The following is a 15709-nucleotide window of genomic DNA, read 5'->3' on the forward strand; positions in this document are numbered from 1 at the left end:
TGGCTGGATGAGGAAGGCTGAGGACCGGGTGTGGTGGCGCTCTATAGGGAAGGCCTATGTCCAACAGTGGACATCCACAGGCTGATGATGATGATATTTTAATGTTGTAGTACATTTTATATTTATACTCAGAATTTTTTCCTCTTTCATCTGACATCACACTCGATACAATAGCAAAAAAAAATTTTGGAGAATTTTGAAAACAAGGGGTGTTTTGATGTAGGTATAATATTGAAATGAATAGAATAGACATTTATTCAAATAAATTTTTACAAGTGCTTTTGAATCGTCAAAATAATTTACCACTGGTTTGGAATGCCGTTCCTACCGAGAAGAACCAGCAAGAAACTCGGCGGTTGCTCTTTGACCTGTATGCGTTTCTTGTACCATTCATCCGATTGCGATGAAACTTTGCACAGGTGTTGTTGAGACTTGCGAGGTTTTACAGTACCATTGCATGCTGCGCTTAGGTAACTAAATATTTGTTACTACTATGGATGTGGGTTTGAGAAAATAAACAACAAAATACTTTTAAACTTTTCGTTTTAATACAAATTTGTTTCTTCGCTTATTGATCTAGGTTTTCAATTCACGCTTATTTTAGAATATAATATACTGTATGCCGTGTAATAATAATATACTCAGGCCGCTTAGAAATTACCAACTATTTAATAGCTCGTTCACACAGGCTGCGTAAGCGTAGACGTAGCGCGCACCATTGCGTTGTAATGTATGGAACTGTATGAAACATGGCACACCGCTTGCGTAAAGCGTGGACGTATGCGTAACGTGTGTTAGGGGTTTACGCGCGTCACTACGCACGTGCCACGTGTACGCAATTGGTGTGAATCGGCCTAAAACGACTACAAAATACAAGTAACAGAGATAGCTCAATGAATTGTGAAGCTGAAGTGGTAATGGGCAGGGCACATATTTGACGGCCTCCTTGGCACAGTGGTCTTATTAGTGGGAGGGCCCGGGTTCGATTCCCGGCAAGGGTTTGGAATTTCTAAATTTCTGGTCTAGTCTGGTGGGAGGCTTCGGCCGTGGCTAGTTACCACCCTGGCAAAGCCGTGCCGCCAAGAGATTTCGAGTTCCGATACGATGCCGTGTAGAAACCAAAGGAGTATGGGTTTAATGAAAACTACCGTCCCGAAATTAAAAAAATATTATGCTATTTGTACCACCTTTTGTCAGTATTCAGCAAATAAAGAATTTGATTTGATTTGATTGAAAACTGGCGTGTGGAAGTCCCAACAAGAGACCTATGCCCAGTCTTGTACTTTTTGGGTTCAAATTATTTATCAGGATTGCAAATGAAACACGTCGTCGTCCATTAGGTTGCCATAGAGAAGAGATTTTATTTTGTTTTACCATAGACTAATAACACACAGAGACTAATACGACCCATAGTGTAACACCCAGCTGTGGACAAAAATTTAAACCAGTCACTTAACAAACTCATGGATGGATCTCAAACGAGTACCAGGGAGCCGCTGAATTCAGGCAACGCAAGACCGGTGTGGGCCGGACAAGGTGTGGGAATCAGTACGAGAGACCTATGCCCAACAGTGGGCAGCCATCGGCCGTGTATTGGCTTTATAGAAGTGGTGAAGTGTGCCTATTTCATCGCAGGAGGGGGGAAGGAGTATAAGGAAAAGATATAGTTGGTAATTTCTAAGTGGTTAGAGTTTACAGTTGTATTTTAGTTTGATATTTTTCTATATTATGTATATATTTATCTGAATTAAATCTTTAGGCACGTACCCATACAAAAAATGTGATCCTATAAGGTTCCTTTTTTTGCTTTTGAAGTACCTACGGAACACTAAAAATGATAAATTTTCGGTTTGATAGATTGCTTTGAATATAAATATAAAAGAAACGTAAAAATATTTTATTTTAGAAAAAAAAAAAACGATTTCTAAATTAAAAATACCAAATTCTAAATTATGTAGGTATGTAAGTATAAAAAGTAAAAACCAAATTATAAATAATGTATAAAGAAAAATATCAAACTTCCACAATATAAAATATTGACTAGTTATCAATTTTTGCTAATTCTTGTTGTACATTAAACTTTAACTAAACTTATATTGACAGAACTAAATAACAACCCATCCTTTTCTACATAGAACATTATGAAAAAGATAGCACTATTAAGACCTAGTATGAATTTCCAAATTTTAGTTTATTTCTGTCAATTTAGTTTTTAGTTAGTTTTGTGTACAACATAATTAGCGTAAAGTCGTTTCGAGTGTATCAAAACTAAACTAAGTAAGTTAAAGTTTAGTTAATTTATTTAATATCTAAATTAAAATAGTGTCAAAACAAAACAAAGCGTCCGTTTGTATGTATATTCGCTTATAACTTTGAAACTTCTGAGTGAAGTTTCTTTGCTAAAATGTTCTTCTTAATGTAGTTTTCACCAAGATTTAGACATCATGAAGAAGGTTTATAGTTAACAAATTAACTATAGAATTTTAGTTATTTTAGTTTTATGGAGACCACAAAAACTAAACTTAGTCAATTTTAGTTTTATGCAATAAGCAAACTAAACTACAATTTACATTAGTTTTAGTACCCCTCGAAACAACGTAATATAGCAATACAGTTTTAAGTCTTATTAAACAATATTATACTTTAGTGCGTATAGTTATACGGCTGATTTTAGTTTAACAACAACTGTAGGACTTGTAGAAATTAGGGTTTAGGTACGTACACAATGGTACTGATTCTGTTGGCAACAAAATTTTAGAGTATTCGCATCCTCTTCTTAGTAATGTAATATGAGAAGGACAGACACACTTTGACAGGTTTAAATTTATTTTAGAGCTGTCAAACCTCGTGACTTTTGTAGCGGGCACTAAAATTTTGAGTATTTATTTAAATGAAAAAAAAATTGGTTGTCTGTAAAGTCGGTTTACTGACGATAGTTGAACGTGACAACAAAGGCCGATTGTGCTTCTTTGTCGCTCGTTCCGCGCTCTCGCTTGCACTTCAAGCCTTACATGGAACGCCTCAGAGTGAGGTAACGCCGCATGAGTCATGTTTTTTCGTGCGTGCAGCCGGCTCTATCGAATTATAAAACGTTGTCACGTCAAAAATTTATGTTCCGTCCTTTTCTAGCAATATTAAAAGTAGGAGGATGAGGCGCGTACTCTAAATTTAGTTTAGAGAAAGACAACAGAATCGGCGCCAATAATAACTTTTTTTTAGTGATTCATTATTTTTAGGTCGCTTATAAAAAAAGTTACTTAAAATTCGATGTTATATTATTATTATTTTATGTGAGAATACAATAGTAATAGTGGAGTGGCGCAAACGGGCTGTAAAAATTAATTAATAAATATTAAAAAAAAAACTTGCAGAAGTCAATTGTCCTTGTCAAAGGACCTAATAAGACAGGAGAGTGATATAGGATACTTTTTATCCCGGAAAATCAACGAGTTCCCACGGGATTTTAGAAAACCTAAATCCACGCGGACAAAGCCGCGGGCATCAACTAGTAAAAAATAAACACTATTTTTTTTATTTTTTTCTCTCTCGTCTGGCTTTACACTGATTAGCCAATGTCAAGTTTGTAGTTATTTACAAGTTAGGGAAACTATATGTATAAGTATGGACTCCGTCTGTGCCGGCGCCTGCCGACATACACGCGGCGCCCCTTTAGAGCGCTTCCCAGTCAGTTCCACCACCAATAAACACCAGCAGAACACAAAAACCGGCCACTTCTAACAAAAAAAACACTCCAAAAAGGCACGACACGCGTGCCAGCAAACGCCAACACAGACGAAGTCACAATTTATTTTGCACTTATTTACATAATTTCACTATACAGGTAAAATTTAAACGTATAGAAACTTTTGTGACGCGTTTACAGCACTTAGCTACATAATTTCAGTACATAGATAAAAAAAATTAAAAATTTGTGACGCGTTTAGCCCGTTTACATATAATACAAGCAAACAAAATGGTGGAGATTAAAATAATTTCTCACTCAATGTTTTTAATTTAAGTATAATATCAACTATCGAGTACCCCTAGTATGAGTTATTATGTTCGAAAACGAAATTCGACATTGAGTTTCTTTACACATAGCACAATCGAAATAAATTTGCACCCCAATAAAATACATTCCTCCCGTTCTTTCACTACGTTTCTGGTATCTTTCTTTCTCTCTCTCTCTCTCGCTCGCTCGCATAGTGACGTCATAGACTTCAGGTACAGTTAAATTCCACCTGAGCAAAGTCAAAGTGCGCCCTATATATTTCAAGAATATTTTTTGAGTTATCGCCAAAAAACTTAAGAATTTTCAGAAACTAATGTTTCTAAAAAAGAATGCTACCTAGGACCAAACCTAAAACTAACTAAAAACCCTAGTCCTACAAAGCATTATTTTTTAGAAATTCCTATATTTTCCACGATATTACAAAAAAAATTTTTTTTGCACTTTTTTCAAACGGCTTTTTAGTTAAAGGACGGCAACGTATATAAAACTCGAAAACTATGAACGTTTGCGAGATGAGCTAACTTGTACTAGGGGTAACAGATTGAATAAATAAGTTAACAAATCACTCATATTTTTTTTTTAAATATATTTTTGTGCATTTTAACTATAGTTTTGCACGCATACATAATACTTTAGAGTGATTGTGCACTGTTCCGTTTCTGATCTGAGAAAATAAAATAGTACAAAGTGTTTTCGATCCGTATTTTTTCTTTCAGACCGGAGCAGTGCACAACCATTCTTATTTTAAGTGTAAAAAAATATTTACATTGCTTTTTTTTTTAATAAAATGGTAGTGATTCGAGTAAGTACGTTTTAAAATGGAATGAATTTTGGACGTTTTACTATTTTATATAAAAAAAATTAAAAACTGTCCGAAAATAAAATGATTTAAAATACTGTGCTATCGAATATTGTGGCTAATTTTGTTGTACACGATCTATAAATTGTTTTTTTTTTTTACTCAGATACAAGTTAGCCCTTGACTGCGATATCACCTGGTGGTAAGTGATGATGCAGTGTAAGATGGAAGCGGGCTAACCTGGAAGTGATATGGCTGGAAGTTTTTATAAACCCATACTGGTTTTATAAAAACTGCCTTTTGTTTGGCTTTGGAAACCTTTGGTTTCTACACGCATCGTACCGAAACGCTTAATCGCTTGGCGGCACGGCTTTGCCGGTAGGGTGGTAACTAGCCACGACCGAAGCCTCCCACCAGACTAGACCAGAAATTTAGAAAATATAAAATTCCAAACCCCTGCCGGGAATGGAACCCGGGACCTCCCACTAATAACACCACAGCGCTAACCACTTAAACTAAAATGATAGGTCAAAATATAAAGCCATCCTTTTCCGCAGGAAACATTGTGAAAGAGATAGCAATACATTGAGACTTATCATTCTAGATTAGTTTAGATATTGTGTACAACAGAATTATCCTCACTATCCCTTTTCTTGTGGACTCTTAGGCTCAACACAACACATACCTACTGAGTTAACTAACAGTTTATTTCCTATAAAAATTCAAACTAAGCTCTTTTTGATTGGATAACTAATATTTTAATTTAAAAATATGGATTTTTAATTATATTGATACTTACTATGATTAATTTCTAAAAACAAACCAAAAAAACCACTGTTATTTTAAAGATTTTCCTTGACTACCAGTTTTTTCTTTTGGCGTAGCGGTGGTGACATGCCTTTGAGTACCATCCATGTTTTATTTTCATTACATCAAATTCAACAGTAAGTCAAAAAGTAAATGAAGCAGAGTTTAAACTGTCACCAAAGACTCCGCTTCTCTCAGTAGGTGTGCATTGCGCCTTACGATTGCTTACTTTAGAATTTCGTAAAATTCCTAGTAATCAGTTTAAATTATTAATATACCTATATTATTATAGTTCTATTGCATAGATTAAAAAAAAATACGCTTTTTATTGATACCATAGAGTACAGAAGGCGACAGGTAAAAATAATTCTAAAAAGTAAAGGGGCTGTGTATGCGGATAGGCACTGTACTTTCCTACAGCGTGAGAAGCGAAATGTTGATTGACGAAATAATAGCGCGGCAGGACAAATACCCCGCTGTCGAGCTTTTGTACAAGCTAATATATCGATAAATCACCCACTGCGCAGGTTTAAGTTTAGAGTTCTATTTACCTGACGACCACTGTAGTTGTGACGTTATTGATCTAAACTTCCTTTAAATAAATGAGTTCTAAAATATGACACATTTATGTACTATGCTAAAAGGCAAAGGTCGATAAACGTTGCAAAATAAATTTCCTAGTTGCCCCAGCGGGGAACCAAACCGGGCATTTTCTACTTCTATTCGCAAAACAATCGAACCAACAATCGATTGTTCAAATCATTCGATTATTAATTTTACGAACGCGGAGCCAAAACGGTCTGAAACGATTAAATCAAAATATATTCAAAGCAATTGCGCAATTGAATTCCATTTTCGATTCATTCGTCTCAAACTCCGCGCGCTAAGTAGCAATTGAACAATCGAAAATAATCGATTGTTTTCCGATTGTTCAATTGTTATCGAATAATGTACCGTGTATGTATGAAAAATAAATTATTGAAATGTGTGAAAAATATAATATTATGCTTACAGATAAATAACACTTTCTGCTTATAATAAAACGGCTTTGCGTAAAATTATTTGAAATATAACTTCGATATGCAACTATTATTAATTATATTATTATGTTTAATATACAGATATAGAGATGTATAGTCCGATTTATATAATTGCATGGAGTAAAACAGGTTTTGAAATCTAATGTCAATTAAAATCAGCAGCATTGGGCGAATCATTAAAAACTAGAGGATGCCCGCGGCTTCGATCGCGTGGATTTCGGTTTTTTTAAAATCCTGTAGGAACTCTTTGATTTTCCGGGATAAAAATAGCCTTATCTTTCCCCGGGATGGACCCCAAGTCTGTACCAAATTTCATTAAAATCGGTTCAATGGTTGTGCCGTGAAAACGTAGTAGATAGACAGACAGATAGACAGACAGACACACTTTCGCATTTATAATATTAGTATGGATATGTTTTTTTTTCTAGACCAGAAATTAAGTCACATGGTATATGGCCACTTTTACTCCATACAATTTAGAAAATCAGATTTTTATTATATTTATAGGATGAATGAAGCACCTTTCCGTACGAAAAGAAATAACAATTATTATTATCAGTTTTATCATAGAAGTAGTATTTTGACAGCTTTGAACACGGTCTAATGTGAATTTATTCTAGAAACTAATATCTGTGCCTGTGGTGTTTTAGATTTTTCTAAAAATATGTAGTTTTAAAATTACAGGAGCTCAAATATTTTGTATGTGAATTTTTAAGACCGCGTAACTTTGAAACCGAATATTTTAACAGAAATCTGGACACACACAGACATAGATATTAGTTTCTAGATTATGTCTGCAAAATTTCATGGACGTTGGTGGCTTAATATTCAAATGAAATTGGAACTACGTTTGTATGGAGCGAGTGACGGAGAGACCCCTCTTAAGGCCACAGACAGTATTTTTCTGCCTTTCGCGGCGAGCTATACATTCAGAGACATCTATGATAATTTTATGGAACGTTCGCTGGAAAGTGCCTTATTATGAACCGATTTTGATGATTCTTTTTTTTATTATTCGTAGGTCATATTTATTTAATTAATTTCCAACTCGTTTCAAAGCTGTCAAAGATATTAAACACTTGTATTCTATTCAACAAATATTTTAGGTAGTTATTTGGTATAGGAAACAGTACGATACGAAACTTTGTGTGCTGTAACTTGTGTTACGCGTAACATTCACTTACGTTACATACGAGTATAACATGTAACTTATTGCGTGTAACATATAATGTGTAATGTGTGTTACGTGTAAAATGTAACTTGATGTTACGCGTAACCGATGCTTTTAAGCTTATTTCGTGGTTTAACGACATTTTTAACCAACTTCGAAAAAAGGGGGAGGTTCTCAATTCGTCGGAATATTTTTTTACATTGTAGATAACGGATAAATACTGTTGTGTTTACTACGAGTACTTTTATTATATTAACTACACATACCACGATTAGTTCGGTGTTTTTAATCGCCGATATTTCGACTCGGTTGCATGAGTCGTGGTCATGGCAAATATCGGCAATTAATCGTGGTATGTATCCATTATCTACAATATAAAAGTAACCTGTAACTTATGTTACGTGTAACTTGCAATTTAAGTTACGTGTGACATGTAACTTATTGCGTGTAACATCTAAATGTGTAACTTATGTTACGTGTACAATTAAGCGTGTTACTGTGTTACCTGTAACTTGCAATTAGAACATGATTTGAGTTACGTAACGTAAAGATGGTCACAGACCTAAAATTATTATATAGTGACGTGGCATTAGCAACGAAGTGTTACGTTACGGTATCTGCTAAAAATGCACTTGTCATGACTTTTGTTACGTGTAACCTGTAACTTACGTTACGTGTAACCTGCAATTTAAGTTACGTGTAACATGTAACTTATTGTATGTAACATCTAAATGTGTATCGTGACGTGGCATTCGCAACGAACGTGTTACGTTACGGTATCTGCTAAAAATGCACTTGTCATAACTTGCGTTACGTGTAACATGTGACATTGTGTTACATGTAAAATGTAAGTGTTACGTATATGATATAACATTTAACTTGTGTTACGCATAGTATATATATTTTCTCATCTGCCTGCCCACTTGCGTCATATTCGTGCACAGCTCCTGATCTCTGTGAACAAATAATGTAATTATTATTACATGGGAACGATGCCTAGGTCAAAAATAAATTATTTCTTAGAAATTATGAAATAGACTGTCTTCCGAAATTCGTAAAATCCACATTCGATAATTTTAAGTTTGCTAACCATTTTAATTATTTAACTAAAAAAGTACATCAAATTATGTTCAAATGTGAAATTACGTTCACATATGTATGACATTTGACGTCATAATATCTGTGAATTTTATACAAGCTCCCTTACAAGCGTTTTGATGTTTGATAAAAAGTCACTGAATTGACTAGTAGCTTACAAAAGCTAGCAAACGAAGCTTACAAAATTAAAATCCTTCCACTCTAGAACATGTCTGCTCCAGTGGGAATGTAAAATGTGACTGACCTTATATCCCCCCACCCCCCATTTCCTTTAGTTAACTTCTTATTATGCTTAGCACCACCCGCACTGATCGTGGCAGTCACGCGTGAAGGATAGAAGTTGGATTTCGCTTCCTGTAGGAGTTTCTGTACTTTGCTTATTACTGTAGACGCGTTGCAGTTTGACTTCTTGTGATGGAATCCACTGGAAATATTACACTAATATAAAGGCGAAAGTTTGTGTGTATGTGTGTGTGTGTGGGTATGTTTGTTACTCCTTCACGCAAAAACTACTAGACGGATTTGGCTGAAATTTGGAATGGAGCTAGATAATATCCTGGATTAGCACATAGGCTACTTTTTATCCCGAAAAATCAAAGTTCCCACGGGATTTCGAAAAACCTAAATCGACGCGGGCGAAATCGTGGGCCATCGGCTAGTAATAAATACTTTAAATCTATTCAACAAATATTTGAGGTTGTTATTTGGTATATGAAACAGTACGATAAGATACTTTGTGTGCTGTAACTTGTGTTACGCGTAACATTCACTCATGTTACATACGAGTACAACATGTAACTTTTACGTGTAATCTGTAACATCTGTTACGTGTAACACGTAATTTGATGTTACGTCAAATCTTTTGCTTAAGGTGCATGCGACGGGTCTGCCCGCGAAATTCAAATTTAATTTGGTTTTTCGCAATTTGTAAACTAATACGACAACGTAGGCTTATGACACTTTAATTGCGCCAATGGCAGTATCATCTTCACAGGTTTGTATAAAAATCTTTACTTGAACAGGTCCAGTTTAAGAAATTAGCTATAATATCGACTAATTTGTGAGTAACTCATGTCAAACTCATTATTTTGACTAATTTCTTAAACTGAACACTTTTACCAACCAAATTACCTTTGAACCAAATTAAATTTGAATTTCGCGGGCAGACCCGTCTCATGCATCTTAAGTAATTAAACCCCAAAGATGAAATACAAAACTAGTTACCTAATAAAAGGGATCGCAGAACTTTGAACTCGGAACTCTGGACCGTCGGCTGTGGAGTCTAGTTGTGTGTACTCTATACTATATGTAGAAAATGTGGTTCGTATACGTACCATTCGCCAATATGGAAGACTCGTGGCCCTTTGCACAATATAACCTTAAACTTCTCTCTGCCAGGTCGGTTTTGAGATAAATGCAGCAAGGAATAGTCCCAGTTATAATCGTCGTATGCGCAAAACTGATCTTGCAGTTCCAGAATGTTCTCCCATACTGTTCTGTTGAAGGCCATACCCATATTGTGCATGCTTGAATGCCAGGGTGTTATTTCGACCTACAATTTAAAAAAAAAATTGTCTATGATACGTATTTTTTTTCCAAAATACGTTTGGTATAACTCATGCCAATGAAGAAAGAAATCGAAACGAAGCCATGCTAATCATTTCGTCTCATTCACACACTATACATGGTAAAGTGTGTGAACGAGAAGGAATGATTAACGCCAACATTTTCGATTCGTTTGTGTATTGGTATGAGTTTATACGTAAGCATTCATGCTATCGCATGCCGGAATGCGGTTTTTGTTTTTTTTGACAAAAAAGTCTATGGTTTATATTATTTTTAGGTTTTTGACTTCCAAAAGTTACTTTTCCAATCGTATTTATTTTGATACAAGTCTAGCGTGCATAATATAGGTGCATACATTTTCAAAAAAAAAAAAAAAACAAAAAAAAGACTAATATTTACAAACTGAAAACCAATTCATTTTAGTTTTGAAGACTATTCTATAAGCATAAAGCATTTTTTAACTACAATATATTGCACAAAATACCTTTAAATAAGAAAAATATATCCAAACATTATATACAAAAATAATTAAGAAAAATACTGCCAAGGACATACTTTAATTAAAAGGCGACAATTGAACCGTGCGTTAAAAATATGATTCTATCTTTACATGCTTTTAGCCCTACTAAGCTACTGATGGAACATAAGATCACTTAATTTATTTATTAAAACAAAATAAATGAGTAAAATAAGCATAATTCTAGGAAGCTGTATACAAAAATCACATGCAATATTATTTAGCCGAGAAAAATGCAAAAAAAAAAATCTAAGAATTTTAATGAAAACTGTTTTTTTTTAGCAATTTATAATATTTAAAAAATTATCTAGAGGTTTCCTTGAAAGTTTATAAATATGTTATTAAAATTTGTTACGTCAATTTACTTAAATTTTTTTTGCGAAAATTTTGCAGTAAACAACTTCTTTATATCGGACCGCCATTTCTAATAATCAGCAAACCCCGATGACACATTGCATAATATATACCAATACATTACATAGATATTAGCAATGTAATTTTTTTAATTTTAATTTTTGATATCATTTTGTCCAGTTTTGAAAGTAACGAAAAAATCCGAAAACCGTGAATTTGTGGTTATATCCTTGCATTTCCGTACTTTTTTTTTAAATTTCCAAAAAAAAAAAACATTTTTTCCTACCTACTTCGTGTACCTATATTTTAATTAAATGTAAGAAAACATTTCATACACATCCACCATTAAAACATTAAAAATAGCAAAAAAGGGAGGGGGTAATAGCATTCAGGAAAAAGTTCTATACAAATTTTGAAAAAAAAAACATCTTAGAACCTTTTGGGTGCTAGAATAGAAATTCGGGTACACTTGGTAGTTCCATGTTTGGCCTTCGTGCTGTCTCTTTCTTCTCTCTTCACTGACTGCTCGCACTTGTTGTATGTAGCTCAGGGTAAGGTGTTTCTTTCTCTGTTACGTAGGTGGTAAGGTTCAATTTTGCGTGACTTTTCATTTATTTTATTAAGTTGGTATGACGATTTGAAGTTTTTTCAAAATCGGTTCAGAATTTTTTTGATTTTATTTGAAGATGGAATAATTGTATTTTGGGTTAGTCCAAAAAATAAAACAAAAAAGCATGTGCATGTAATATTTAACTATACTACATTATAGAATAATATATCCTTTTACTTGGTTATTTATATTTATGTTCAGGGTGGAAATGCCAAGTGTGCAAAGTCTATTATTTTCCATTATTTCTAGTTATAACCATTTTGAATCACCAACCAATCACAAACAAGTTTTCAAAAAACATACGAAATTCAATTCGAAAATGTTTTCAAAAAACATTCGAAATTCAATTCGAAAATCTTTTCAAAAAAACATTCGAAATTCAATTCGAAAACATAGTTTTTTTTGCTTGGTGACTCAAAATGTTCCACTGAGATTTTTGTCTCTATCATTTGTATGGAATTACGCAAAAGAGAAAGCGCTATATGTCTTTCCACAGATAGAGTATACATCTCATATTGAGTTTATTAAATTGACTGTTGCACATTGTTCGTTTCTACCCTGTGTGGATATAACAACTTTAATGTATATTTTATTCAGTGTATAATAAAGGCACAGCGCTGTGTATAATATACATAATATATAATAAGAAGTATATTAAAAACACAAAATTAAAAAGTGAGAAGTGAATTTTATAAAAAAAAAAACTAAAACCCCATATTAGTTACATAACCACACATACAAAATATGAGTTAACCCCAAAAAGTTTGTCTCATGTTACCCCATAAGCCTATTATATCTATGGTATCTCTAGGGTCAATACTTTGAGACTCTCGATAGCTCAACGGTTGAGGAGCGGACTGAATTCCGAAAGGTCGGCGGTTCGAACCCCACCTTTTGCACTATTGTCGTACCCACTCCTGGCACAAGCTTTACGCTTAATTGGAGGGGAAAGGGGAGTATTAGTCGTGATTAGTATGGCTAATTTAAAAAAAAAATACTTGGCGTCAGGTAAAGAGAACTAACTCTTGACCTTGTACTTGCGCAGTGGATGATTTATTGGCTCAACAAAGTGTGGTCTCAGAGTCTACTAATACGTGGGTGAGTTTGCATTTGCCTGTCCGTCCGTCTGTCAGAGCATCATTATTTTGTATTTTTGACCAACTTCTGCTCTCCCGATTTTTTTCTTTCGATACAATGAAATTATCCTTACAAAAAATTGAGCCAAGCGATATAAAAAAATGTAGTCGATTTCATTTCTTTTTTATCGACAGCTCACGCTTGACCAAAAAATTGACCATGCCAAAACTGTTTTCACAAAAAAAGACCTAAAGGTACCTAATACAGTTTCCCTGGTTTTGGATTTCCCCATTATAATTTTGGATTTCCCCATTATAGTTTTGGATTACCCCATTATGGTTTTGGATCTCCCCGTACTGCCCCAGTTAAAAAAACACACACACTGTATATTGAAGGATCTGCAAGCCCATCACATTAATGGCAGGGCTCACTGCCCTCAGCAATGAGGAAGGAATACGATGCAAAGAGAGACATACCTTATCACTATTGCTATGGTACTGATAAGTCTTGAGGTAAGTACCCAAGCAAAGGATCTCGCATTGCGGACAGGTCTTGTCCGCTGTGGTTCGCAAGAGGTTTAGCATGTGTAGGAAATCCTCTGCCACGTAGTGGTCTTCCTCTAGGAAGACTACCATGCCTGTGAGAAAAAAGAATTATTGAAATCTATTTAGATATGGGTCCAATTGAGCCTCTATAGCTCAACGGTTGAGGAGCGGACTGAATTCCGAAAGGTCTGCAGTTCAAACCCCACCCGTTGCACTATTGTCGTACTTACTCCTAGCACAAGCTTTACGCTTAGTTGGAGGGGAAAGGAGAATATTAGTCATGATTAGAATGGCTAATAAAAAAAACTGTTCAGATTTGACAGAGTTATGGAGTAACAACGCCATAATCGCGTTGAGTTGATATGCGTTTGATTAGGGCTCTGTACCTCAAAAGGAAAAACGGAACCCTTATAGGATCACTTTGTTGTCTGTCTGTCTATCCACTTGTTGAGTCTGTCAAGAAAACCTATAGGGTACTTCCCGTTGACCTAGAATCATGTTTGGCAGATACAAAGAAGAAAGAAGAAGAAGAAGAAGATTGGTCTTATAGCACAAGTAAAGGAAAAAATCCGAAAACCGTGAATTTGTGGCTACATCACAAAAAAAACGTGTTCATCATTGAAGTTTCCGACTCATGCAGTCAGCACGATTCGGCCGCATCGGGAGATCATATCATTGTACTAACCGATGCCAGCGATTTCGTCCGCGTGGATTTTGATTTTTCGAAATACCGTGGGAACTCTTTGTTTTTCCGGGACAAAAAGTAGCCTATGTGCTAATCCAGGATATTATCTATCTCCATTGCAAATTTCAGCCGAATCCGTCAAGTAGTTTTTGCGTGAAGGAGTAACAAACATACACACACACATACACACAAACTCTCGCCTTTATAATACTAGCTAATACCCGCGACTTCGTTCGCATGGATGTAGGTTTTTTAAAATTTCCGCGGGAACTCTTTGATTTTCCGGGACAAAAAGTAGCCTATGTGCTAATCCAGGATATTATCTATCTCCATTCCAAATTTCAGCCCAATCCGTCCAGTAGTTTGTGTGTGAAGGAGTAACAAACATACACACACACATCCACACAAATTCTCGCTCTTATAATATTAGTGTGATAAGTGGCAATACCTTCTTTAAAACAAGAGTGAATAGGCACCTTCTAGGTAAACGCGTCCCATCTTAGACCACATCATCACTTTCCATTAGGTGTGATTGTGGTCAAGCTCTTACCTATAGTGAATAAAAAAAAAAAAACCTGTATGGCTGGCGGTACACTGCAGCTGGTTGAATATCCTGTTGGCCTTCCACCACCAGTGGTGTTTGGTTTGTGTGTACTTCGCCTCCCGGTAATGACCGTGTAAATCCGGGTGTAGAGCGTTGTTGCATTTTAGTTTTATGGCTCTGGAACAAAAAATCAGTCAAGTGCGATTCGGATTTGGGTACCATGGGGTACCACGAAGAGTACCGTCGTACAGTTAAAGGCCGTAAGTCGTTTAGCACCTTAATTATCATATTCGCGTAGCACGGTTATGCACATGCGTTGGTGTGTGTGGCGCGTTTATAGAAAAAGGTCATAAATGCGACCGGTTTTGATGCAAAAGTTTCGAGGAATTGCTACACAAATTCTGAGGCCGAACGTACAAGAAATAACACTTTATAATTGCAGCCATTTTGACATATTTTTTATCATTTAGTGGCAATAGAAATACACTCTGTGAAAAATTCAACTCTGTATCTTAATAGATCTCATTCACTGATTACGGTTAGTGAGATACAGTCCGCTGACAGACAGACGGACTTACGTATGGACGGATGGACAGCTGAGGCTTAGTAATAGGGTCTCACTGGTATCCTTCGTGTACGGAACCCTAAAAAAGAAAAATTACTCACTGTTCCAACTTGGCATCCCGGGGACAATCGTTGGGATCCATCCCGGGGAACTCCGTGGGGTGTGTTTGTACTGAGTAGGGGAAGAAGATTTGCATCACCTGCGAAATATACCAATTTGAACTTTAAAGTCAGGGCAGTAAGGTTGCTTATCGCTTGTCTTGAATTTTTTTTTTAATTCAGATACAAGTTAGCCCTTGACCGCAACCTAATCTGGTGGT

General features: G+C 35.3%; 1 protein-coding gene and 2 long non-coding RNA genes across 7 annotated transcripts in view; all 3 read right to left on the minus strand.

Annotated features, from left to right (window-relative positions):
- Positions 1–526: 526 nt before the first annotated feature.
- On the minus strand, positions 527–1072 carry LOC123879596. The gene is made up of 2 exons (XR_006799037.1): positions 862–1072; positions 527–675 (listed from the first exon to the last, which is right to left on the minus strand). It is a non-coding gene; the product is annotated as an uncharacterized LOC123879596 (long non-coding RNA).
- A 6600-nt stretch (positions 1073–7672) lies between these two features.
- LOC123879595 lies at positions 7673–8473 on the minus strand. Its single transcript, XR_006799036.1, has 2 exons — positions 8215–8473; positions 7673–7809 (listed from the first exon to the last, which is right to left on the minus strand). It is a non-coding gene; the product is annotated as an uncharacterized LOC123879595 (long non-coding RNA).
- Positions 8474–8657: 184 nt separating this feature from the next.
- The window catches only part of LOC123879565 (alpha-1,6-mannosyl-glycoprotein 2-beta-N-acetylglucosaminyltransferase), a 37907-nt gene continuing 30855 nt past the window's right edge, over positions 8658–15709 (minus strand). For 3 of the 5 annotated variants that reach the window (XM_045927343.1, XM_045927345.1, XM_045927342.1), the window contains 7 exons: positions 15492–15589; positions 14857–15002; positions 13528–13688; positions 11801–11932; positions 10262–10479; positions 9172–9351; positions 8658–8783 (listed from right to left, as the gene is read on the minus strand). In XM_045927343.1, coding sequence (XP_045783299.1) covers positions 8714–8783; positions 9172–9351; positions 10262–10479; positions 11801–11932; positions 13528–13688; positions 14857–15002; positions 15492–15589 — 1005 coding nt within the window. In that variant the 3' untranslated portion in view covers positions 8658–8713. The remainder of the gene's footprint in view (positions 8784–9171; positions 9352–10261; positions 10480–11800; positions 11933–13527; positions 13689–14856; positions 15003–15491; positions 15590–15709) is intronic. The other 2 variants (XM_045927346.1, XM_045927344.1) reach the window with 1 other exon arrangement.

Source organism: Maniola jurtina, chromosome 28 (genome assembly GCF_905333055.1).
Source record: "Maniola jurtina chromosome 28, ilManJurt1.1, whole genome shotgun sequence".
Classification (NCBI taxonomy): Eukaryota; Metazoa; Arthropoda; class Insecta; order Lepidoptera; family Nymphalidae; genus Maniola; species Maniola jurtina.